This window comes from Hyla sarda, chromosome 1 (genome assembly GCF_029499605.1).
Source record: "Hyla sarda isolate aHylSar1 chromosome 1, aHylSar1.hap1, whole genome shotgun sequence".
Classification (NCBI taxonomy): Eukaryota; Metazoa; Chordata; class Amphibia; order Anura; family Hylidae; genus Hyla; species Hyla sarda.
In genome coordinates, this window is record NC_079189.1 from 25,788,585 (window position 1) to 25,814,787 (window position 26,203).

The 26,203-nt window shown below is 42.3% G+C and overlaps 1 protein-coding gene across 1 annotated transcript in view; it reads left to right on the plus strand.

The window, feature by feature from the left end:
• The window catches only part of ATRN (attractin), a 236,352-nt gene that overhangs the window by 122,524 nt on the left and 87,625 nt on the right, over window positions 1–26,203 (plus strand). Inside the window, exons 16-23 of the mRNA XM_056553301.1 lie at window positions 2,507–2,682; window positions 3,920–4,139; window positions 5,093–5,278; window positions 5,913–6,146; window positions 18,089–18,226; window positions 18,598–18,691; window positions 23,691–23,743; window positions 25,936–26,030. Coding sequence (XP_056409276.1) covers window positions 2,507–2,682; window positions 3,920–4,139; window positions 5,093–5,278; window positions 5,913–6,146; window positions 18,089–18,226; window positions 18,598–18,691; window positions 23,691–23,743; window positions 25,936–26,030 — 1,196 coding nt within the window. The remainder of the gene's footprint in view (window positions 1–2,506; window positions 2,683–3,919; window positions 4,140–5,092; window positions 5,279–5,912; window positions 6,147–18,088; window positions 18,227–18,597; window positions 18,692–23,690; window positions 23,744–25,935; window positions 26,031–26,203) is intronic.

Consider the following 26,203-nt stretch of genomic DNA (forward strand, 5'->3'; position numbering starts at 1 on the left):
GGTGGTTTTTCTTTTTTTTTTTTTTTTTAATAAATGAACTGGTGCCAGAAGTTAAACAGATTTGTAAATGACTTCTATTAAAAATCTGTACCCTTCCAGTACTTATTAGCAGTTGTATGCTACAGAGGAAATTAATTTCTTTTTTAATTTCTTTTTTTTTTGTCTTGTCCACAGTGCTCTCTGCTGACACCTCTGTCCGTGTTAGGAACTGTCCAGAGCAGCACAGGTTTGCAATGGGGATTTTCAACTGCTATGGACAGTTCCTGATTCGGGCCTCAGGTGTCAGCAGAGAGCACTGTGGACAAGACAAAAAAGAAATTCAAAAAGAAAAGAATTTCCTCTGTAGCAAACAGCTGCTAAAAAGTACTGGAAGGGTAAAGATTTTTTAATAGAAGTAATTTACAAATCTAAAAAAATGCAATGTAGCCCGGACCTTCTAGGTGAGTATAAAATGGATATACGAGGATCGTGCTTCAATAATAATTATCATTTATTTATAAAAATAAGATTTCACCACTTCTCACAGGGCCCTTGTGAGAAGAACATACATAATAAAAGGCAACCTAACAATGTATTAGGCAATAATATTAAAATTATACACTTGGCATAGAGTAATAGAATAAAATAGCAGAGTAAGATCTGTACCATACAAATATATTAGAAATACATTAGAAAGTTGCTCTTCTAGATGTTTAGGGTAAATATGTCCCTTTTTAGATACAGTAGCAAACAGTCTGTGTTATTAGAGATTGTTACCGGTCTGTAAATTGTAGCTCAGGCGGTGAATATTACTCCCGTAATAGCTGGGTGTCCGTGGTGTGCACAGTTCACTGTGCGGTGCTTCCAATTGTGAGCCTGGTCCAGTAGGGTCTGAGCGTGGTGGCAGTCGCTGTCGGATGAGGCGCTGGCAGGCGCCAAAGATCGTGATGGTGTCCGGGGACTGCTGGCGCTGGCGTGCGCTAGAGTTGGTATTCCTCACCGCTTCATTGGTTGGTAAACAGGACCAAATACTGGAGGGCTGGAAGTTCACCTCGTGGTGCCGGCGTCTGACGTCAGAGCCGGGATGGCTACACCAGGATAATTGCACCGGGATAATTGCACCGGGATGGATCTGAACTGCTGGATCGGGTAGGTAGCAGAATAAGAGCGTAAATGATGGTACAGTTCATGAAGTGTAACTGGCCATAGAATTTGGGCACAGTTCAAGTACTGCTATGCCAGTAGATAACGACTAGACGCGTTTCAGGGTTGTATAATATAACCCTTTCCTCAGTAGTCATGTCATGGCAATTATCCTGGTGTAGCCATCCCGGCTCTGACGTCAGACGCCGGCACCACGAGGTGAACTTCCAGCCCTCCAGTATTTGGTCCTGTTTACCAACCAATGAAGCGGTGAGGAATACCAACTCTAGCGCACGCCAGCGCCAGCAGTCCCCGGACACCATCACGATCTTTGGCGCCTGCCAGCGCCTCATCCGACAGCGACTGCCACCACGCTCAGACCCTACTGGACCAGGCTCACAATTGGAAGCACCGCACAGTGAACTGTGCACACCACGGACACCCAGCTATTACGGGAGTAATATTCACCGCCTGAGCTACAATTTACAGACCGGTAACAATCTCTAATAACACAGACTGTTTGCTACTGTATCTAAAAAGGGACATATTTACCCTAAACATCTAGAAGAGCAACTTTCTAATGTATTTCTAATATATTTGTATGGTACAGATCTTACTCTGCTATTTTATTCTATTACTCTATGCCAAGTGTATAATTTTAATATTATTGCCTAATACATTGTTAGGTTGCCTTTTATTATGTATGTTCTTCTCACAAGGGCCCTGTGAGAAGTGGTGAAATCTTATTTTTATAAATAAATGATAATTATTATTGAAGCACGATCCTCGTATATCCATTTTATACTCACCTAGAAGGTCCGGGCTACATTGCATTTTTTTGGTTTTCCTTTTTTAGCAATTAAGTTATAGTTGCTTGCCCTGTTTGACCTCGGTGCGTAATAGTTGTGAGCTGCACACATCTACATAGTTTTTTCTAATTTACAAATCTGTTTAACTTTCTGGCACCAGTTATTAAAAAAATAAATAAAATAAAATGTTTTCCACCGGTGTACCCATTTAACTCCAAATGTTCATAACATGGCATAGAAGATGTTTACAAAGGGTTTTAAATGGACACCAGAGGTTGTAGATTTTCTTTTAAAGCACTTGTGTGGGGATAGCGAGGAGTTGGGCCGAGAACCAAAATGAGTTTGTGAATGGGAGTGACAGCCATTGATGTAATTGTGCATCATATAATGAAGTGTTTCCCAACCAGGGCACCTCCAGCTGTTGCTAAACTACAACTCCCAGCATGCCCGGACAGCCTTTGGCCTTTGTAATGGAAAAGGCCTATTCTAATAGGAACGGGTTTACAGAGGTTGGAAATTGAATACATTAGATTACTTTCTTATTATTAATCATAAATTCCTTAATATTCCTCCAGAAAACATCTGCGGTGCCAACTGGCATCTGGTGGAAAGCTCCTGCCTGAGAATCACAAACACCAAAGAGAACTATGACTATTCCAAGCTGGCGTGTCGCAACCACAACGCCATGCTGGCCTCTCTCACCACCCCCAAGAAGGTGGAGTTTGTGGTGAAGCAGCTGCAGAACATGCAGGTAAAGTTATCTTGGTACTGTAATATTATTAACTTGTAATGCACATCTTCGGGCCCATTCACATTATGTATTTTCCAAGCAGAATTCTGCTTGAAAAATTTAGCGCAGCAGCTTCCCATTGTTCTAAATAGAATTCTTCTGCACCATTCACACTACAGAATTCCCACTGCAGCCATTCCGCCGTGGAAATTCCGGACCAAAAAATCAGCACAAAGAATCAACGTGTTCATTGTTTTGTCGGAATCCGTTCTAAACTCCATTGGCGCCTGTTGAGACAGCGCACTTCCGAGTGGTCCTAGGGTGGGCGCCCGCTCCAGATGAAGTCCTGTAGTGTGAATGAGCCCTTGGTGAATTTCAACACATCTGAAACTATATTTATTATAGTCGTAATTAATCTAATATTTATTTTATATAGTTTAATGGTTTATATATTATTTAATACATTATATTTTCGACTAATTGGCGAAAAAAAGGCCACAGGAAAAAAAAATATTTTCAATGTGTCAGCATACCCTTAAAGGGGTACTCTGGGAAAAAATTTTTTTTTTAATCAGCTGATTCCAGAAACAGATTTGTAAATTACTTAAATTAAAAAATCTTTTCCCTTCCAGTACTTTTTAGCAGCTTTATGCTACAGAGGAAATTATTTTTTTCTTTTTTGAATTTCTTTTTTGTGTTGTCCACAGTGCTCTCTACTGACACCTGATGCCCTTATCAGGAACTGTCCAGAGCAGGAGAAAATCCCCATAGCAAACCTATACTGCTCTGGACAGTTCCTGACACGGACAGAGGTGTCAGCAGAGAACACTGTGGATATGACAAAAAAGAAATTCCAAAAGCAAAGAATTTCCTCTGTAGTGTACAGCTGCTTAAAGGTACTGGAAGGGTTAAGATTTTTTAATAGAAGTAATTTACATATCTGTTTAACTTCCTGGCACCAGTTGATTTAAAAAAAAAAAAAAAAAGTTTTCCACCGGAGTACCCCTTTAAAGCTTTATTGACCTTAAAGTCAACAACCTTCTATCATATCATAAAAATAATCTCTTGGCTTTATAAATGATACTTTTTATTATTTGTTTTTATTATCTGTTTTTATTATATACTATTTGTTTCTTTCAAGAGTCTGATTGGCAGTTTGCATTTATTGACAGAAAGCAGAGATGTTGATAATAAATAAGAACTGAAGCATGAAGTTGAAGAAAACCATTTCAACCTAAATAAAATAGTTTTCTTACAGGTAAAGAGCGAGCTCACCCCTTGGGTTGGTTTACGAAAGATCAATGTTTCTTACTGGTGCTGGGAAGACATGTCACCGTTTACTAACACCACCCTGCAGTGGCAGCCGGGGGAGCCCAGCGATGCCGGTTTCTGTGGTTATCTGGCTGAACCTTCCACATTGGGCCTAAAAGCGGCAACCTGCATCCACCAGATAAATGGCAGCGTCTGTGAAAAACCAGGTGAGCAGCGCCATATCTCTAAAGAACCAAAACTTAATGAGGTACTCCGCTGCTCAGCGTTTGGAACAAACAGTTCCGAACGCGGGAGGCGGCATCGGGTGCTTTTGATGTCATAGCCCCGCCCCCTCATGACGTCACACCCCTCCCATACACTTGCATTGAGGGGGCGAGGTGTGACATCATGAAGGGGGCGAAGCTATGACATCACAAGCTCCCAGCTACAGCGTTTGGAGCGGTTTGTTCCAAACGCTTAGCAGCGTAGTACCCCTTTAATTTACAATGGTTGTAGACTGCATGGCAGACTTACTCTTGTTGTCTCTTGTGAAAAAGATTTAGTATAACAAACGACTACTTGATGGATTAAGTATGACAAGTGGCCTGGAGTGTGCTCACTGCGACTGACGGTCAGCCTTGATTGGGTTCACTGCAACTGGTGCCCAGCCTTTAGAGTGCGTTTACCGCAACTGGTGCCCAGCCCTGGATTGGGTTCACTTTGACTGGCACCCAGCTCTTGATTGGGTTCACTGCAACTTTTACCTAGTTCTGGATTTCGTTCGCAGTAACTGGCACCCAACCCTGGATTGGCACCCAACCCTGGCGCTCAGCCTTGGATGGGGTTTATCACAACTGGCGCCCAGCCCTAATTTGGGTTCACCGCTAGTGACGCCCAACCCTTAATGGGGTTCATCACAGCTGGTACCCAGCCCTGTATTGGGTTCACCACTAGTGGCCCCCAGGCCTGGATTGGGTTCACCGAAACTGGAGCTCAGCCATATATCTAACTATAAATGGTGCCCAACCCTGGATTGTGTTCACCAGGGCTAGTGCATTATTAGTAGTAGTCTAGTATGTGGCAGTGGGACTATGGAACCATATGTGTATATTGTAATTATAAACACTTTTGTTTGTTTTTGCGACTATTAATCACATTACTACCTCTCTCTTGGTTACAGCCAATCACAGCGCCAAGCAGTGCCGAACCCCGTGTGCCTCCAGGACGCAATGTTCAGAGTGCACCAGTGCCAGCTCTGAGTGCATGTGGTGCAGCAACATGAAGCAGTGTGTGGACTCCAACGCCTATGTGGCTTCCTTCCCTTATGGGCAGTGTATGGAGTGGTATACCATGAGCAACTGTCCGCGTAAGTATTACATATGTTTTTGTTTTTTTCTTTACTGGGTTGGGGTGGGTGTTTTATTTTGTTGTCCATATTGCAGAACAGTCGCACAGTTTTCCCAATGTTTAAGCAAAGCACTTGATGAGCGTTCTGCCCGATCATTAAAGGGGTTGTCAGGCAAAGAAACAACTTGTATGTAGTGTCAAATGTATAATGAAGCAACTTGCTTCTATAGCCATAGTGCAGAGATCTTCCATATCTTCCTTGTAGCTGAGACAGCTCAAGCTTTGAATGCTGAGAGCTGATAAGACCATTGATGTGAAAAGGGTAGCTCACATTACTGCTCATTAGATTTTAAGACCGCAGGAAGCTTTTTTTCAGATAAGACAGCAGTGAGCCTGTTCTGAGGGAAACTTGTGAATGAGAGAGGCCTTCTACTGCCTTAATATCTAATGAGTAGTAATATAAGCTCCCCTCTTCACATCCCTGGTTTTCAAACAAAAAAAACTGTGCTCCGAGAAGCTGCTGCAGATTACAAGCTGTTCTTCCTGATGCTTGTGCTGTGCTCGGGTAAAACTGTGTCATCCATTCCTCCTGTCAGGTTTCTTCTGTTTTACATAAACTTACTAAGTCTTGTCTTTTCATGGTTCCCCCACAGCGGAGAATTGTTCAGGATATCGTACTTGTGCCCAGTGCCTGGAGCAGCCTGGATGTGGCTGGTGCACAGACCCCAGTAATACAGGGAAGGGGCAGTGTATAGAGGCTTCGTACCAGGGACCGATGAAGTTTCCAAATGCTTCTGGGATTGCAAAGCCAAACTCTGAACCCATCTTGGATCTCGGGCTGTGCCCTCAAAATAACAATTACAACTGGTCCTTCATCCAGTGTCCAGGTACAGTATTCAGATCTCCAAAATCTGTCCAAATTCCTGCTTACCACCTATATACCATATTGCCCTTAGAGCAGTGTTTCCCAAGCAGGATTAACATTAGGTGTTTATTGTAGACACATATCAACCCCTTTACTACTTGTCTAATTTACACTCTTGCTCAAAATTTACAAAAGTTGCGCACATCCTCCCCCCCCCCTTTCTCTACCGTGCACTCCTTCTCTACCGCACACTTCACAGAGCTGGGGCATTTTCCCACGGTACGCTGCTCACATAGCTAGAAGTGCCGGAGCAGCAGTGTGCGCCGAACAAAACTCTGCACATTAGTAAAATCATAAATTTTTATAAAGTACACAGAATGTCTGGGTTTAACCCTATAATGACCATGGACGAGTATAGACGTCCAGGTTGGCGGCTGTTCCTGCACCTGGACGTCTATACTCGTCCGTGGTTCTCGTGGGTGCTGCCCAGTGCACCCACGAGATCGCGGCAGGGACTCGGCTGTAACTCACAGCCGGGACCCTGCCGAACTGCTGGGTCCGAATTTACCCCTTAAAGCCACGGTCAGAAGTGACCGCTGGCTGTAAGTGTTATGATGGAGGGAGCTCCCTCTGTCACCCCTGCAGCACCCTGCAGTGCAATTGTGGGGTACTGTGTGTAATCCCCGGCGGGCGGGGACCTGCCGCACTGCCGGGACCAAAGAAAACTTCGGTCCCGGCAGTTTATCTCTTACAGCCGCGGTCGGAAGCGACCGCGAGCTGAAAGGAGTTTTGACAGAGGGAGGGGGCTTCCTCTGTCTCTCTCCTGTAGCACCCCGCAATGATCGTGGGGTGCTGCTGCTTACCTAGGCAGCCGGGGGTCTTTACAAGGACCCCCAGGTCTGCCCTGGTTATTGCCTGTCAGGACGGAATACTAAGTATTTCAAAGCATTAAAAAAAGTGAAAAAAATATAAAATAAGTGTATAAAAACAATAAGTATAAATAAAGTGTAAACAAAAAAAAAATTACAAAAATGATAAAAACACATTTATTAAATAAATGTAATAAAAATGTATAATGTGTAGTATCACACGGTGCACATCCGCAGCATATTACATGCTGCGGATGCCCGCCAACAGTCACAATAATGAGCTCCCTGCTGCGGCTGGGTAGCTTTGTGTGTCCACTCTCATAGCAGCAGATTTCCCGCCGGCAGTCATGAGTGGACACACTGAGCTACCCAGCCACAGCAGTGATCTCGCCCTTGTGACTGCTGGGGGGCATCCGCGGTGTGAAATATGCTGCAGATGCGCTCTATGTGACCCTACACTGCGTCCCATTCATACTGCGTTTCTGCAGTGTTAGAGGTATCCGTCAGCATCACGTCAAAAAGAGTGATGCTGACGTATACTGTAGCAGCTCCATTTATTTCTGAATGAGACGGCTACATTATACATTGGCATCCCTTTTTTGACATGACAACGGACACCTATACTGCAGAAATGCTGTATGAATAAGGGCTATTCATATAATGATGCCCTGAAAGCCAAAGGGGCTTCTCTCCTTCTTGGTCCTACCAGGCGGTCAGGCAACCAGATATGGCCTAAGTAGCGTACTGCCCAGCCCGGGACGAACAGGGTGATAAAATATGGGGTGTATTTCCTCCATTTCAAAAACGACTTACCAAAATGATGTCCCACAAATAAAGAATTTGTGGGAAAAAAAGCTCATTTCTATTTTTTCCACTGACTTCGAAATAATTCTAGCCACACAATAAGGGCTCAACGTGCTCACTTTTGCCCTAGGTGAATACTTTAGGGGTGAAGTTTTGAAAATGGGGTCACATCTGGGGGTGCGGTATTGTTCTGACAACTAGAATGCTTTGCAAGATGAAGTGCAGCCTATAATTTGTATAATGATATCCTGAAAGCCAAATGGTGCTCCTCTCCTTTTGGGTCCCACCATGTGGCCATGCAACCAAATATGGCCTAAGCAGGAGTATTAGCGAACATGGGACAAACAGCGTAATAAAATATGGGGCGCATTTTCTACTTTTCAGATGCAATGTACAAAAAATATGTCCCACAAATAATGCGTTTGTGAAAAAAAGAAAATTAACATTTTTCCACTGACTTTGTATCCATTCCAGCCACACAAAAAGGACTCAAAGTACTCACTTTTGGTCTGGATGAATACTTTAGGGGGTGTAGTTTCCAAAATGGGGTCACTTGTGGGGGTTTTATATGGTTCTGGCAGCTAAAACCCTTTGCAGGCATGAAGTGCGGCCTATAGTCCATTCGGCCTAAAATGATGCCCTGAAAGCCAAATGGCGCTCCTCTCCTTCTGGGTCCTACCACGCGGCCAAGCAATGAAATATGGTCTAAGCGGGGGTATTTCCAAACACGGGCCGAGCAGCTTAATAAAATATAGGGTGCATTTCTTGCAATATCAGCAGTGATGTACAAAAAATATCCCCCACAAATGATGCATTTGTGAAAAAAAGCAAATTTTGAATTTTTAAAACACTGACTTTGTAATAATTCCTGCCAAAAAACTATGGTTTTAAAATACTCACCTAGCGAATACCTTGAGGGGTCTAGTTTTTAAAACGGGGTCATTTGGGGGGGGGGGGGGGGTGTTCCTATGTTCTACTACCGTCAAATTTCTGGAAACCTTGCATAGCACATAAAAAAAAGATGTACTTTTCAAATTTTCAAGTTAAATTGTTAGGCTTCTAATTTAATTGTAAAATGTTAATTAAAAACAAAAAAAATGCTGTCAAAATAAAGTAGACATCTGAAAGTATAAGTTTCATAAACTATTTGGTCAGTATGTATAAATATATGCAGCCTATTAGTGTTAAAATAGCAAAAATCGTAATAAAAAAATAAATTAATGATTTTTTTAATTAAAAAAAAACTACCAATGATATCAGCTTTCCGTATATACTCGAGTATAAGCCGACCCGAATATAAGCCAGGGCCCCTAATTTCACCCCAAAAACCCAGGAAAAGTTATTGACTCGACTATAAGCCTAGGGTGGGAAATACATCATCCCCCCCCCCCCATGTCATCATCCAGACCCCCGTCTGTCAATACCTTCATCAGTTGTCTTCAACCTGCGGACCTCCAAAACTACAACTCCCAGCATGCCCGGACAGCCATCGGCTGTCCGTGCATGCTGGGAGTTGTAGTTTTGAAACATCTGGAGGTCCGCAGGTTGAAGACCACTGCGGCCTTCGTCGTCATCATCATCCAGACCCCCCTTTAGGTTTTCTACTCGCCTCCCCTTGGTGGGAAGGAAGGGTGAGCTGGTCCGGGCCATCTATGCGGCAGGGACCGTCCGGTGGGGAGGGTTAGTCGTTCCGGGCTGTCCATTTTCACCAGGAGGCCCTCTTCTTCGCTCCGGGCCGGCCCCGGACTAGTGACGTTGCCTTGACGACGACGCACAGGGACGTTCGTGCGCAGGTACGTCTACTGCGCACGGACGTCCCTGTGCGTCGTCATCACAGCAACGTCACTAGTCCGGGGCCGGCCCGGAGCGAAGAAGAGGGCCTCCTGGTGAAAATGGACAGCCCGGAACGACTAACCCTCCCCACCGGACGGTCCCTGTAGCATAGATGGCCCGGACCAGCTCACCCTTCCTTCCCACCGAGGGGAGGTGAGTAGAAAACTAAAGGGGGTCTGGATGATGAATAAAGGCCTAAGGGATTGACAGGCGGAGAGTTCACGAGTATAAGCCGAGGAGGCGTTTTCAGCACGAAAAATCGTGCTGAAAAACTCTGGTTATACTCGAGTATATACGGTACTTTTACTATGTACATGAAGGACAACTTGTCACCAAAAAAACAATGTCAGAATTATCGTGATTGGCAAAACATTACCAGAGTTATTCTCTAATAAAGACAGACATCCCCGATTTGAAAAACAGGCCTGGTCTTTCAGGGGCGTACAGGTTTTCTTGGGTTGGTCCCTTAGCAAAATTACACTTTTTTTTACTTAAACAATCTGTGCCCTTACCTCTATATCAGTTTTACCTACCAGAATGCCTCAGTGTTGCAAAACTTGGCATGCTGGGAGTTGCAGTTTTGCAACAGCTGGAGGCACCCTGGTTGGTAAACACTGTACATGTACCAGAGCTGAGAGTGTGATCATGTACACGTAGCAGAAATTAGTGTGCGGCTTGTGTATGGAGCAGAGCTAAATGTGGGATCATGTGTATGCATGCACTCTCAGCTCTGCTGCATACACACAATCACACACTCAGCTCTGCTGCATACACACAATCACACACTCAGCTCTGCTGCATTTATACAATCACACACTCAGCTCTTCTGCATACACGCGATCTTACACTCAGCTCTGCTGCATACACATGATCACACATATACATAGACCTAACAGAGGTACCTCCTTCTCCCTCCCTGCACATACAGTGGTATATTCTTAGCTGTACATTCACCATGGTTACATTACGTAGTTGCAAACTCAACAGCTCTACAGATCTACAGTCTATACAGATAAGAGTCTAATCTAAATATGTATTACATATTGCTGGACTTATTCTTAGAACATTTTAAGTGTCCTCCTTGATGGTGTATATTTGCGCAATAAAATCAGGACTTGAGCAAAAATGTATGTGTGTAAAGAGAAAAGACGCAGTTGATAGATCGATGTTCACCACATAATCAGCTCTACCGTACACCATGATTTTGAATTTCACTTGTAAAGTTCTGTTAAAAATTGTGCAAAAAACGGAATTGCGCAAAAAAGATTGCGCCATACAGACAGTGAAAACTGTATATAATGATAAATTCCCCCCCAAAGAGCATAAACTTAATCCCTCTGCTTGCTCCTGTTGTATTAAGTGCTCTCAGGAGCAGAACGCACTTCATACCCTGTGGATCCCAGTTGCTATCAGCAGCCAGGACCCACTGCTAATGAGGGACATTAAAGGGGTACTCCGCTGCTCAGCATTTGGAACAAACTGTTCCGAACGCTGGAGCCGGGAGCTCATGACGTTATAGCCCTGCCCCTTCATGACGTCACCCGCCCCCTCAATGCAAGTCTATTGGAGGGGGTGTGACATCCTTCAGCAGCAGAGTACCCCTTTAATAATCAGACCGGTGTCATTAACCCTTAATGTTGATTGCGGCATCTAAAATGGGGTAAAATCCATAGCTTAGTGGGCTGATCGTGACCCCCACAGGGGTGTGGAAATTTTATATAAAACTACTTGTCCACGGGACTAAAATGGAGCAAAATCTATTTGTCCCTCATGACGATCCACTTGTCCGGGCCAATTTTCGCTTTTACGCTCTGATTTTTTCCTCCTCGCCCTATAATAGCCATAAATACCTACTATAATGACACCTTTTAATTTTTCAATAACATATTCTCTGAACCAAAAAAATATATAAATATATATTAAGGGAAGTGAAATTGAAATAGTAAAAGATAATTTAGCAGATTTGGTGGTTTTCTTTTCTACGCCATTTACCTTGTGGTTGAGGTAACATGTTAGTTTTATACTTTAGGCGCCTGGTTACAGCAATTCCAGATTTGTATCGTTTACGTCATGTTTTACTAATTCTGGACTTTTTCACATTTTTTTTTAATTGCCATTTTTAACCCCTGTAGCTTTATTTTTTTTCTGCATACCAGGCTGTATGAGGGGTAATTTTTTGCGCCATAATCTGTTTCTTGTATCGGTACCATTTTGGTATTGATCTGACTTTTTAATCGCTTTTTAACTTTTTTGTTCTGGGATATTATAAAAATTTCAAATCTGTGGTTTGGTATTTTTTTTTACATTTACCGTACGGGATACATAATGTTATATTTTAATAGGTTGCACAATTACGCATGAAGCGATGCCAAATATGTTTATTTTTATTATGTTTGTATGTTTTTATATAGGAAAAGGGGGTGATTTGAACTTTTAACATGGAAGGGGTTAATGCAGCGTTCTTCAAACTGTGGCCCTCCAGATGTTGCAAAACTACAACTCCCAGCATGCCCGGACAGCCAACGGCTGTCCTGGCATGCTGGGAATTGTAGTTTTGTAACATCTGGAGGGGCACAGTTTGAAGACCACTGGGTTAATGTGTCTTTCAAACTTTTATTAAAACTTTTATTTATTATTATTATTATTATTATTATTATTATTTATTTTTTTACACTTTATTAGACTTATGAGGAATCATTCGATTCCTCAGACAGATGAATAGAGTTCTATTGAACTCTATTAATCTGTGTGCTCTGTGATCCATTGATAGAGCCTGGTCCAGCCAGGATCTATCAATGACAGAGCGGGACAGGAGGAAGCAGAGGTAAGTCCTCCAACTACCTCCATAGTGGATCACCCCCCTGCGATCGCGCTGCGGGGGGGGGGGGGGGGGCGATCCACCCCACTAGCCCACCAGGGAGCGTTCACATGTCCCTTTAGACGCCGCATGTCCCTTTAGACGCCGCTCCACATCCCTGCCCCACATCAAAATAGTGGGGTCCCGATTGGTTGAGAGAATAGGTTGAAGTCCCTTACCTAGCTGTGTCCCATCCAACACTGCAGACAGCCTGTACCAATGGAGGGCTGATAACACTGATCAGTGGTGTTCTATAGCACTGAGTTGTTCAGTGTTTGCAATCAAAAGATAACATGTAATTGTCTCCTATGGGGACTAAACAATTGTGAATAAAGGCCCTCATTTACTATTCTAAAGCCGACTTCTTTTGTTGTTTTTTTTTTTTGGCGCATCTTTGTGTGCGACATGTCGCAGACATTGTGCGCCAGTCTGTACCGATGTGGATTCTTCCAAACCCGAAAAAGGGGAGTAACCCGACAGTTCTGAGCTTTCCTACGTATTTATAAAGGTTTCCAACCCGAATTAGTTGAATTGTTGTGGATTTTTTCCCGACAACTCAGAGGAGTTGGAAACCAAAACCAACAAAACCCACGTGCGACAAACAGGATGCGACATAATAAGAAATACCAGGGGAAAAAAGCAGTCGGGTAAGAAAGCAAGATAGACTTGCAACCCGATTTTCTAAGTAAAAAAAGTTAAGGTGAAGAAGCCCCTCCCCTAATTAAAGTTTTAATCACCCCCCCTTTTCCTATTTTTCAAATAAAGTTATGTAAATAAACATATATGGTATCGCTGTGTGCGGAAATGTGTGAATTTGTAAAATATAACAATACTACGCAGTCAATAGTTTAATGTAAAAAAAAAAAATATTTTATCAAAGTCCAGAATTGCTGATTTTGGTCTCCTCAAATACCAGTAAAAAAATAAGTGATGAAAAGGTCCCATTAAAACAAAAATGGTACCGATAAAAACTACAGATCACGGCACAAAAAATGAGTCAGAAGAGGACAATTTTAACCTGTCCAGGACCAAGGGCGTACAGGTACGCCCTCGGACCTAGGTATTAAGGACTAAGGGCGTACATGTACGCCCTGATCTCATTAACAGGACTTAAACCGTTCTCGCCAGCGGAGAATGGGTTTAACCCGGTGGACCCACGGCTAATGCCGGGCACTGCCGATCGGTCTGATGCCCGCCATTAACCCTTTTAGACGACACGATCAAAGTTGATTGCGGCCTCTAAAATTAAAGTAAAACTATCCCGGCAGCTCAGCGGAGCTGATCTGGACTATCGCGACAACATCGTGATGTCCCGATCAGCTTACCGGACGACAAGATGGTCCTCACCTGCCTCTTCGTCGTCCGTTCGGCGATCTGTTGCTCCAAACCTGCTGAGCTGGCTAGAGCAGCAGAGTGCAGAGAACACTGATCAATGCTATGCTATGACTTAGCATTGATCAGTGTAAGCAATCAAAAGATTGCATGTTTGAGCCCCCTGTGAGGGTTTAAAAAAAAAAAAAAAAGTTTATAAGTGAATTAACTCCTTCCTTATTAAAAGTTTAAATCACCCCCCTTTTCCCATTTTTTTATTTTATAAAAAAATAATCATATGTGGTACGGTTCGAAGGCGTACACGTAAAAAATATTCCAAAGTCCAAAATTGTGCATTTTTGGTCACTTCTTATACCATAAAAAAAGTACAATTGGTGGCGCAAAAAACAAGCCCTTATATGGGTCTGTAGGTGCAAAATTGAAAGCGGTATGATTTTTAGAAGGGGAGGAGGAAAAACGAAAGTGCAAAAATGAAAATTCCTTAAATGAAAAGTCTTTAAGGTGAAAAAGGTCTTGGTCCTTAACCCGTTAAGGACACAGGGCGTACCTATATGCATTGAATCTGCTCCCTTTCTATAACGTGGGACGGGCATGGCCTCTAACGGCTAATGGCTATTAAACCTTTAGACGCAGTGTTCAAAGTAGGCTGTTGGGACCGCAGCGGTAAAATCGCATCGTCTCGTACAGCTGGAGGACATGAGGGTCCCTACCTTCCTCCTGTGTGTCCGATCGCCGAATGACTGCTAAGTGCCTGAGGTCCAGGCATGAACAGTCAAGCGGCAGAATCATCGATCAATGGTTTCCTATGAGAAACCATTGATCAATGTAAAAGATCAGTGTGTGCAGTGTTATAACACTTCAAAAAAAAAAAAGTGAAAAAAAGTGAATTAAAGGGGTACTCCGGTGAAAACCTTTTTTCTTTTAAATCAACTGGTGGCAGAAAGTTAAACATATTTGTAAATTACTTCTATTAAAAAATCTTAATTCTTCCTGTACTTATTAGCTGCTGAATACTACAGAGGAAATTCTTTTCTTTTTGGAATGCTCTCTGATGACATCACGACCACAGTTCTCTCTGCTGATGTTATTATAAGAATAATAACGCTTTATTTTTTGTAGCCCTTAGTGGGATTTGAACCCAAGTCCCCAGCACTGCAAGGCAGCAGTGCTAACCACTGAGCCACCAGCATGCCCTTAGCACACATCTGCTATGCATGGTTGCTAAAATGGATAGAGATGTCAGCAGAGAGCACTGTGCTCGTGATGTCATCAGTGTTCCAAAAAGAAAGGAATTTCTTCTGTAGCATTCAGCAGCTAATAAGTACTGGAAGGATTAAGATTTTTTTAATAGAAGTAATTTACAAATATGTTTCACTTTCTGCCACCAGTTGATTTAAAAGAAAAAAGGTTTTCACCGGAGTACCCCTTTAACCCCTTAAGGACGCAGGACGTAAATGTACATTTACGTCCTAAGCATAACCGCGGGCATCGGAGCAATGCCCGTGTCATGCGCAGCTGATCCCGGCTGCTGATCGCAGCCAGGGACCCGCCGGCAATGGCCGACGCCCGCGATCTCGCGGGCGTCCGCCATTAACCCCTCAGGTGCCGGGATCAATACAGATCCCGGCATCTGCGGCAGTGCGCGATTTGAATGAATGATCGGATCGCCCGCAGCGCTGCTGCGGGGATCCGATCATTCATAACGCCGCACGGATGTCCCCTCTCCTTCCTCCATGCGGCTCCCGGCGTCTCCTGCTCTGGTCTGAGATCGAGCAGACCAGAGCAGGAGATGACCGATAATACTGATCTGTTCTATGTCCTATACATAGAACAGATCAGTATTAGCAATCATGGTATTGCTATGAATAGTCCACTATGGGGACTATTCAAGTGTAAAAAAAATGTAAAACGTCAGTTTTTTCCTATTTTACCCCCAAAAAGCAAAAAAAAAAATTTTTATCGCCGCGTGCGTAAATGTCCAAACTATTAAAATAAAATGTTAATGATCCCGTACGGTTAACGGCGTGAACGAAAAAAAAAGTCCAAAATTCCTACTTTTTTAATACATTTTATTTAAAAAAATTTATAAAAAATGTATTAAAAGTTTTTTATATGCAAATGTGGTATAAAAAAAAAAGTACAGATCATGGCGCAAAAAATGAGCCCCCATACCGCCGCTTATACGGAAAAATAAAAAAGTTATAGGTCATCAAAATAAAGTGATTATAAACGTACTAATTTGGTTAAAAAGTTTGTGATTTTTTTTTAAGCGCAACAATAATATAAAAGTATGTAATAATGGGTATCATTTTAATCGTATTGACCCTCAGAATAAAGAACACATGTCATTTTTACCATAAATTGTACGGCGTGAAAACGAAACCTTCCAAAATTAGCAAAATTGCGTTTTTCTTTTTAATTTCCCCACAAAAATAGTGTTTTTTGGTTGCGCTATACATTTTATGATATAATGAGTGATGTCATTACAAAGGACAACTGGTCGCACAAAAAACAAGCCCTCATACTAGTCTGTGGATGAAAATATAAAAGAGTTATGATTTTTAGAAGGCGAGGAGGAAAAAATGAAAACGTAAAAATTAAATTGTCCTTAAGGCCAAAATGGGCTGAGTCCTTAAGGGGTTAAGATCATTTAACCCCTTCCCTAATAAATTTGAATCACCCCCCTTTTCCCATTAAAAAAAAAAGGTGTAATTAAAAATAGACATATTATCGCCGCATGCGGAAATGTCCGAATTATAAAAATATATTGTTTAATAAACTGCACGGTCAATGGCATATGCGCAAAAAAAATTCCTAAGTCCAAAAAAGCTTATTTTTGGTCACACTTTATATCATTAAAAAATTAATAAAAAGCGATCAAAAAGTCCTATCAATGCAAAAATGGTACCGATACACACTTCTGATCACGGCACAAAAAATGAGCCCTCATACCGCCCCATATGCGGAAAAATAAAAAAGTTATAGGGGTCAGAAGATGACAATTTTAAACGTATTAATTTTCCTGCATGTAGTTATGATTTTTTCCAGAAGTACGACAAAATCAAACCTATATAAGTAGGGGATCATTTTAATCGTATGGACCTACAGAATAAAGATAAGGTGTCATTTTTACCAAAAAATGTACTGTGTAGAAACAGAAGCCCTCAAAAGTTACAAAATGGTGTGTTTTTTTCCAATTTTGTCGCACAATGATTTTTTTTCCCGTTTCGCCGTAGATTTTTGGGTAAAATGACTAATGTCATTACAAAGTAGAATTGGTGGTGCAAACAATAAGCCATCATATGGATTTTTAGGTGCAAAATTGTAAAGGTTAAGGTGTTAAGCACACAAATTTTCATACAAAGTTTATTTTTCTTTTCTTTTTTTTTTTTGAAAGTAGTATAATAAAACAAAACCTATAACATTTGGGTATTCTCGTAATCATGTGAACCTACAGAATAAAGATATGTAATTTTGACCAAAAAGTGCACTGTGCAGAAAAGAGCCCCTGTAAAGTTACAAAATTGTGTTTTTATTTTTCCTCACAAAAAAAAAAAAAAAATATATATATATATATATATATATATATATATATATATATATATAATTTGCTGTAGATCTTCTGGTAAAATTAGTGATATTATTACAAAGTACAATTGGTGGCGCAACAAACAATCCCTCATATGGGTCTGTTGGTGGGGAAACTGCAAGCGTTATGGTGAAAAATTTTTAAAATCGCTGCGTCCTTAAGAGCGAGTGCCCTCCAGTGGGCACAAAAATGTTGAGTTAGTGGAAAATGTACTCATGTATAGGTGTTATTAGTAAAGTAACCGGTTTATGTATTAGCTATAGATAGATATTATGCATATGTTAAACAACTTCTGCAACTAATGCAGTGTTTTCCAACCAGGGTGCCTCCAGCTGTTGCAAAACTACAACTCCCAGCATGTCCGGACAGCCTTCGGCTGTCCGGGCATGCTGGGAGTTGTAGTTTTGCAACAGCTGGAGGCACCCTGGTTGGGACACACTGAACTAATGATGGTAGCACATAGGACAGCTATTGGCTGTCAGAGGATCCTGGTAGTTTTAATTTTACATTAGCAAGAGGGCCACAATTTGGAGACCCTTATGCATGGAGATGTTTGTGCTCTATACATCAGGTCAGTTGTCTGATGCAGCTGAAGTGCTGTGATGTCCTGTAAGTGTTAAACCAGCTCCTGCTTGTTGTTTCCATCATATGATGACGTTGCCTATGTCTCCTTTTTGCAGCCTGCCAGTGTAATGGACACAGCAAATGCATCAACGAAAGTACCTGTGAGAAGTGTCAAGACCTGACCACCGGCAAGAACTGCGACACCTGTATCTCCGGCTACTACGGGGACCCGACCAACGGGGGATCCTGCCAGCGTATGTAGCACCTTACACTGACCCCTGTATGTACGATGGCCGTGTTTTCTAGAGATGAGCGAATTTACAGTAAATTTGATTCGTCACGAACTTCTCGGCTCGGCAGTTGATGACTTTTCCTGCATAAATTAGTTCAGCTTTCAGGTGCTCCCGTGGGCTGGAAAAGGTGGATACAGTCCTAGGAGACTCTTTCCTAGGACTGTATCCACCTTTTCCAGCCCACCGGGAGCACCTGAAGGCTGAACTAATTTACGCAGGATAAGTCATCGACTGCCGAGCCGAGAAGTTTGTGACGAATCAATTTACTGTAAGTTCGCTCATCTCTAGTGTTTTCCATTGCTCTGGTCTAACTTGCAATGTTTTATCAACAGCCTGCAAATGTAATGGACACGCCTCGATGTGCAACACGAACAGCGGCAAGTGCTTTTGTACCACCAAGGGGATTAAAGGAGAAGAGTGTCAGCTGTAAGTCAGAGAGATTACACCACTCACTATGCCAGTATCTTCCAACCAGGGTGCCTCCAGCTGTTGCAAAACTCCAAATCCCAGAATGCCCGGACAGTTAACGGCTGTCTGGGCATGCTGGGAGTTGTAGTTTTGAAACAGCTGGGGGCACCCTGGTTGGCAAAACTGCACTATGCTAAGGCCAGGGTGCCACAGACACTGTACCTTAAAGGGGTACTCCGGTAGAAAACATATATATATATTTTTTAATTAACTGGTGCCAGAAAGTTAAACAGATTTGTAAATTACATCTATTAAAAATGTTTTATCCTTCCAGTACTCATCAGCTTCTGCATGCTGGAAGTACTTTTCTTTTTGAATTTCTTTTCTGTATGACCACAGTGCTCTCTGCTGACACCTCTGTCCATGTCAGGAACTGTCCAGAGCAGGATATGTGTGCTATGGGGATTTGTTCATGCTCTGGTCAGACCAGCATTCCTAACAGCTCAGTCGGGCTGATTGGGACCTCCACGGTGTACCGATCAGCTAGGACACAAGCGGAGAGGGTCCCTTAACCTGCCTCCACTGCGTCCGATCGGCGATCGATTGCTCCAAGCCTGAGATCCAAGCTTGAGCAATCGACCACCGATAACTCATCAATGCAATGTTATGGCATAGCATTGATCAGTGTATGCATTCAATGTATTGCATGTTATAGTCCCCTATGGGGGCTATAACATTGCAAAAAAGTGTTAACAAAAAAAAATAAATAAAAGGGATTTAACCCGAGTCTATGCTCGTCCAATGCCCGTTAACGGGGTATGACGCGGGCTCCCGACTCGAGCCCGCGTCATACCGGCCGGCTTCCTGTAGCTGGGGGCCAGCGTTAATAGCTGAGATGCGGCGATTGCCGCGTCCGGCTATTAACCCTTTATACTGCCGCTGTCGAAGTTGACAGCAGCATCTAAAGGTGCCTGTATACCATTCCTGGTGGTCCAGTGGGGTGGATTGCCCCCCGCAGCTTACCTCATGTCCTGTGCCAACTCCGCCAGGGCCAGGCTTTATCAATTGAGCGCAGAGCACACATTGATCTGTATAATGAATCTAATGATTCCTCCTAAAAGTCCCCTAAACAGGCGTCTGCAACCTTTAAGACAAAAAGAGCCACTTGGACCCGTTTCCGAAGAAAAAACAAAAAACTGGGAGCCGCAAAACCATTGCGACATTTAAAACAAATATAACACTGCATATATTGTTTCTTACCTTAATGCTATATATACAGGATCGTGCAGTCAGCTGTCAATCTGAAGAAAAAAAGGACTTTCACTTAACAATGTAAAATATATTTTTGGGGTGGGCTTTTTTGGGGCCCAGGCCTGGGGTGGGCTTTTTTGGGGCCCAGGCCTGGGGTGGGCTTTTTTGGGGCCCAGGCCTGGGGTGGGCTTTTTTGGGGCTCAGGCCTGGGGTGGGCTTTTTTGGGGCTCAGGCCTGGGGTGGGCTGGGGAGAGGGGGATTAATGCTGCCGCGGGGTGAGGGGTTAACGCTACCGCTTCCATGGGGTGAGGGGGTAACTTAACCTCTCACCCCGTGGCAGCGGCAGCATTAACCTCTCACCCCGCGGCAGCGATAACGCTGCCGCTGCCATGGGGCGAGGGGTTAAGTTACCCCTCACCCCATGGCAGCGATAGCGTTAACCCCTCACCCTGCGGCAGCATTAACGCTGCCGCGGAGTGAGGGATTAACGCACCGCTGTCAAGTGAGTAATGTACTTTACATACTCACCAGCTCCTCACGTGGCGTCTTCCTCTCCTCGACTGGGGAGCAGGCCGGCGATGTCACTGTCATGTGACGTTACATTGTCACATGACAGAGAGGGTCCGCGCGGCCCTGGAAGAAGAGACCCTGCTCCGATGGCTCCACGGCAGGTAAGTAAACCAACGGCGGCTCATGGGCTCAGATCATTCCGGGACACTGCATTGTCCCGGAATGAGGGTGACCGAGCCGCGGCAAAGGAGTAAAAGAGCCGCGGGTTGCCGACCCCTGCCCTAAGGGGACTAAAAGTGTTAAAACTTTTTTTTTTTTTCTAAACACACATATTAACCCCTTCCATTATTAAAAGTTTAAATCACCCCCCTTTTCCCAAATTCCATATAAAAAATATATAGACATATAAAAATAAACATATGGTATCGCCACGTGCGTAAATGTCTGAACTATAAAAATATGTTGTAAAATAAACCGCACGGTGAATGGCGTACGCGCAAAAAAATTCCAAAGTTGAAAATAGCGTCTTTTTGGTCACTTTTCACACCATAAAAAAATTTTTAAGCGATCAAAAAGTCTGATCAAAATAAAATGGTACCGATTAAAACGTCAGATCACACCGCAACAAACGAGCTCGCATACCGCCCCGTACGAAAAAAATTTAAATGTTATAAGGGTCAGAAAATGGCAATTTTAAATGTATAAATTTTCCTGCTTGTAGAGATTTTTTCTGAAGTAAAATAAAATCAAACCTATATAAATTGGGCATCATTTTAATCATATGGACCTACAAAATGTAGAAATGAGTAGAAACGGAAGCCTCCAAAAGTAACAAAATGGTGTTTGTTTGTTTTTGTCGCACAATTATTATAAATTTATTTTTGGGTCTCGCCGTAAATTTTTTGGTAAAATGACTGACGCCATTACAAAGTAGAATAGGTGGCGCAAAAAATAAGCCTGTAAATAAAAATAAGGGTCTGTAGGTGCAAAATTGAAAGGATATGATTTCTAAAATGTGAGGAGGAATAAACGAAGGTCAAAAACGGAAAAGCTCAAGGGTTAACTAGGTAGCTGCTCTCTTCCAGAAACAGTGCCACACCTGTCCCCAGTTTGTTTGTACTATTCCAGTTTAGTTTAATTGAAGGGAATGGAGCCAAGTTGTAATACTGCACGCAACCTGGACAGGTGCAATGCTATTTTTGGAAGAAATTGGCTCTGTTTTTCTAATGCCAGTTAACTCTTTTAAGCTAGTTGCTACTCAATGACTTTGGCCGTGACACAGGTTGCATGGATGACGATCACTGGGGTGCACTTCCTATATTGTACTGCATCGCGGTTAATTTAAGCAAATAGGAGGTCGCATTGGGACCTGCAAGTGACTGCGACACGATAATTGCAAAATAAATCCATCCTGGCTGGATTTCTGGTCGTGGCCACTTTATTTACATATACTTAATTAGCTTTGATACTAAGGTACTGGAGATTTCTAACATACATGCACCTTAACCCCTTAAGGACCAAGCCCATTTTAACCTTGAAAGGCCAATTTTATTTTAGCGTTTTCGTTTTTCCTCCTCACATTCTAAAATCCATAACTCTTTTATATTTCCATCTACAGACCCATATAAGGGCTTGTTTTTTACGTGACCAATTGTACTTTGTAATGAAACCTCTCATTTAACCATAAAATGTACGGCAAACCCCCCCCAAAAAAAATTTTAGGCAGGAAATTGAAGTGAAAACCACAATTTTGCACATTTTGGAGGGTTTCGTTTTCACACTGTACACTTTAGGGTAAAAATGACGTGTTCTTTATTCTGTGGGTCAATACGATTAAAAATGATACCCATATATTTTTATATTTTTGTACCGCTTAAAAAAAAAACGAACTTTTTGTACAAAATCAGTAATCTCAAATCGCCCTATTTTGACGACCTATAACTTCCATTTTTCTGTATATAGGGCAGTATGAGGGTTCATTTTTTTGGATACCACATTTGCATATATAAAACTTTTAGATCATTTTTTTAAAAAAAAATTTGGGGAATAAAATGTGACTAAAATGCAAAATTTTTGGATCATTAACAAATTTTAATAGTTCGGACATTTACGCACCCGGCGATACCAAATATGTTTATAAAAAATAATAATAATTTGAACGCTTTTTGGGGGTAAATTGGCAAAAACTGACAATTTTTATTGGGGGAGGGGATTTATTTACTTTATTTATTTTTTACACTTTTTGTGTCCACATAGGGGACTATCTATAGCAATCATTTGATTGCTAATACTGTTCAGTGCTATGCATGGGACATACCACTGATCAGTATTATCAGTCATCTTCTGCTCTGGTTTGCTCGATCTCAGACCAGAGTAGGAGACGGACGGAGGCAGGTGAGGGGACCTCTGCCCACCATTACAGATGAACGGATCCCGCGGCAGCGCTGCGGGCGATCCGATCATTTACTTTAACATGTGCGATGCCGCAGATGCCGTGATCTGTACTGATCACGGCATCTGAGGGGTTAATGGCGGACATCTGTGCGATCGCGTATGTCTGCCATTACCGGCGGGTCCCTGGCTGCTGCTAGCAGCCAGAACCTGCCGTGAATGAAGCGAGCGCAGCTCCGATGCTCGCGGTCATACACAGGACGTAAATGTACATCGTGGTGTGCTTTGTACCGCCGCACCAGGAAGTACATTTACGTCGAGGTCGATAAAGGGTTAAATACACTTAAGAACAAAACTGGTCCCTAAAAAATCTGATACTTAAATTTTCTTGGAAAATACAGCAGGACCCATTGACATACACAACAACAGACTGAATCTGTCCCATTCAGACTAATTGGAAACACTACTGATCATTCTCTGTGACTTCTTCAGAGGTCTCTGCTGTGAATGGTGGTTGATCCCCAGCTATCTGTGTTGGTGTCGCCTTACACTGTACTCCTTGACTGTGCCATGAAGAAATGCATTACTGGGGAAACCTTCTGTGCAGAACAGGAAGTTTTAGCCAAGTTTTTGTATGACCTGCATACTACAGTAAGCCTATGTGTCTGTACTGCTGGATATAGAAGATTAGAAGGAGGTCATAATGCTTTCTGTAGTCTGAACCTGGCTAATGAAAGTGACAAACTCAGTTCTGCTGCATCTGCAATCTCACAGCAGTACAAAACTGTGTTTCGGGTAACTGAATCTAATTAGAATTAAAAAAAAAAAAACTTCAATTTATCTGGTGTCTTTTTGTTATTTGTAGGTGCGAAGTTGAAAATCGATATCAGGGGAACCCGCTGAAAGGAACATGTTACTGTGAGTGCAGCAGATTCTGTATGATCGGGGGTACAGTACATTATATAGGAGGAGATATGTATGATTGGGGCTACAGTACATTATATAGGAGGATACAGTGGGGATCAAAAGTTTTGGCACCCCAGGTAAAAATTTGTATGAATGTGCATAAAGAAGCCAAGGAAAGATGGAAAAATCTCCAAAAGGCATCAAATTACAGATTAGACATTCTTATAATATGTCAACAAAAGTTAGATTTTATTTCCATCATTTACACTTTCAAAATAACAGAAAACAAAAAAATGGAGTCTGCAAAAGTTTGGGCACCCTGCAGAGTTAATCTTGTACTGCCCCCTTTGCAAAGCTGAGACCTTCCAGTGTCATGGATTGTTCTCAATCATCATCCTGAAGACCAGGTGATGTCAATCTCAAAGGTTTTAAATGCTCAGACTCATCTGATCTTGCCCCAACAATCAGCACCATGGGTTCTTCTAAGCAGTTGACGAGAAATCTGAAACTGAAAATAGTTGACGCTCACAAAGCTGGAGAAGGCTATAAAAAGATAGCAAAACATTTTCAGATGTCAATATCCTCTGTTCAGAATGTAATTAAGAAATGGCAGTCATCAGGAACAGTGGAAGTTAAAGCAAAATCTGGAAGACCAAGAAAAATATCAGACAGAACAGCTCTCAAGATTGTGAAAAAAACAATTCAAAACCTACGTTTGACTGCACAATCCCTCCAGAAAGATCTGGCAGACACTGGAGTTGTGGTTCACTATTCCACTATAAAGAGGTACTTATACAAATATGGTCTTCATGGAAGAGTCATCAGAAGAAAACCTCTTCTACGTCCTCACCACAAAAATCAGCGTTTGAACTTTGCAAAAGAACATATAGACAAGCCTGATGCATTTTGGAAGAAAGTTCTGTGGACCGATTAGGTTAAAATTTTACTTTTTGGCCAGAATGAGCAAAGGTACGTTTGGAGAAGAAGGGGAACAGAATTTAATGAAAAGAACCTCTGTCCAACTGTTAAGCATGGGGGTGGATCAATCATGCTTTGGGATTGTATTGCAGCCAGTGGTACAGGGAACATCTCACGAGTAGAAGGAAAAATGGATTCAATAAAATTTCAGCAAATTTTGGATGCTAACTTGATGCCATCTGGGAAAAAGCTGAAGTTAAAGAGAGGATGGCTTCTACAAATGGATAATGATCCTAAACACACCTCGAAATCCACGGGGGATTACATCAAGAGGCGTAAACTGAAGGTTTTCACATGGTCTTCACAATCTCCTGACCTCAACATAATTGAAAACCTATGGATAGACCTTAATAGAGCAGTGCGTGACACAGCCCAGAAATCTCAAAGAACTGGAAGACTTTTGTAAGGAAGAATGGGCAAAGATACCTCAAACAAAAATTGAAAGACTCTTGGCTGGCTACAAAAAGTGTTTACAAGCCTTGATACTTGCCAAAGGGGGCAGTACAAGATATTAACTCTGCAGGGTGCCTAAACTTTTGCAGATGCCATTTTTTTGTTTTTTGTTATTTTGAAAGTGTAAATGATGGAAATAAAATCTGACTTTTGTTGACATATTATAAGAATGTCTAATCTGTAATTTGATGCCTTTTGGAGATTGTTCCATCTTTCCTTGGCTTCTTTATGCACATTAATACAAATCTTTACCTGGGGTGCCCAAACTTTTGAACCCCACTGTAAATTCTGTATTATCGGGGGTACAGTACATTATATAGTAGGATATATTCTGTATGGGGGTACATTACACTTTGGGTCAAGATTACCTTTGTGTTTTTTGCTCTTCCTTTGCTGTAACTAGTGCAATAGTGGCCCCTGCAGGCTGACAGAGGGTACTGCACACAATAACATAAATGTTTTCCTAGTGTTTTTGTGAAATAAAATAATAATAAATATATTTAACTTTTTGCCTCAACTTGCATCCTGTATATTCTGGATTAACAGAATTTTGTTCCATACATAGAAATACTGCGCTAGTAGGTGGATTAGGTTAAGCATTGTTTCCGCTGTTGCTAAACTACAACTCCCAGCATGCCCGGACAGCCTAAGGCTGTCCGGGCATGCTGGGAATTGTAGTTTTGCAACAGCTGGAGGCACTCTGGTTTGAAAACACTGGTGTAGAGGCCGTAATATTTTCACCCTGTCCTTATCACGGGCTGTTTCTTGTGCAGATACCCTGCTGATCGACTACCAGTTCACCTTCAGCCTGTCGCAAGAGGACGACCGATACTACACCGCCATCAACTTTGTGGCCACCCCCGAGGAGGTGAGCGTCTCAATCGAGCAATCCTCTTTCTTCAAGATAAAGCTGCAAAGATTTTCATTATAATATTTTCGGCTTTTGTGTCCTTTCTGAGATCATCCTATGAGCAGTATTTATCTGATCACTGCTAAAGTCAAAAATGAAAACTGAATTTCGTAACATTGTGGTGTAACGAG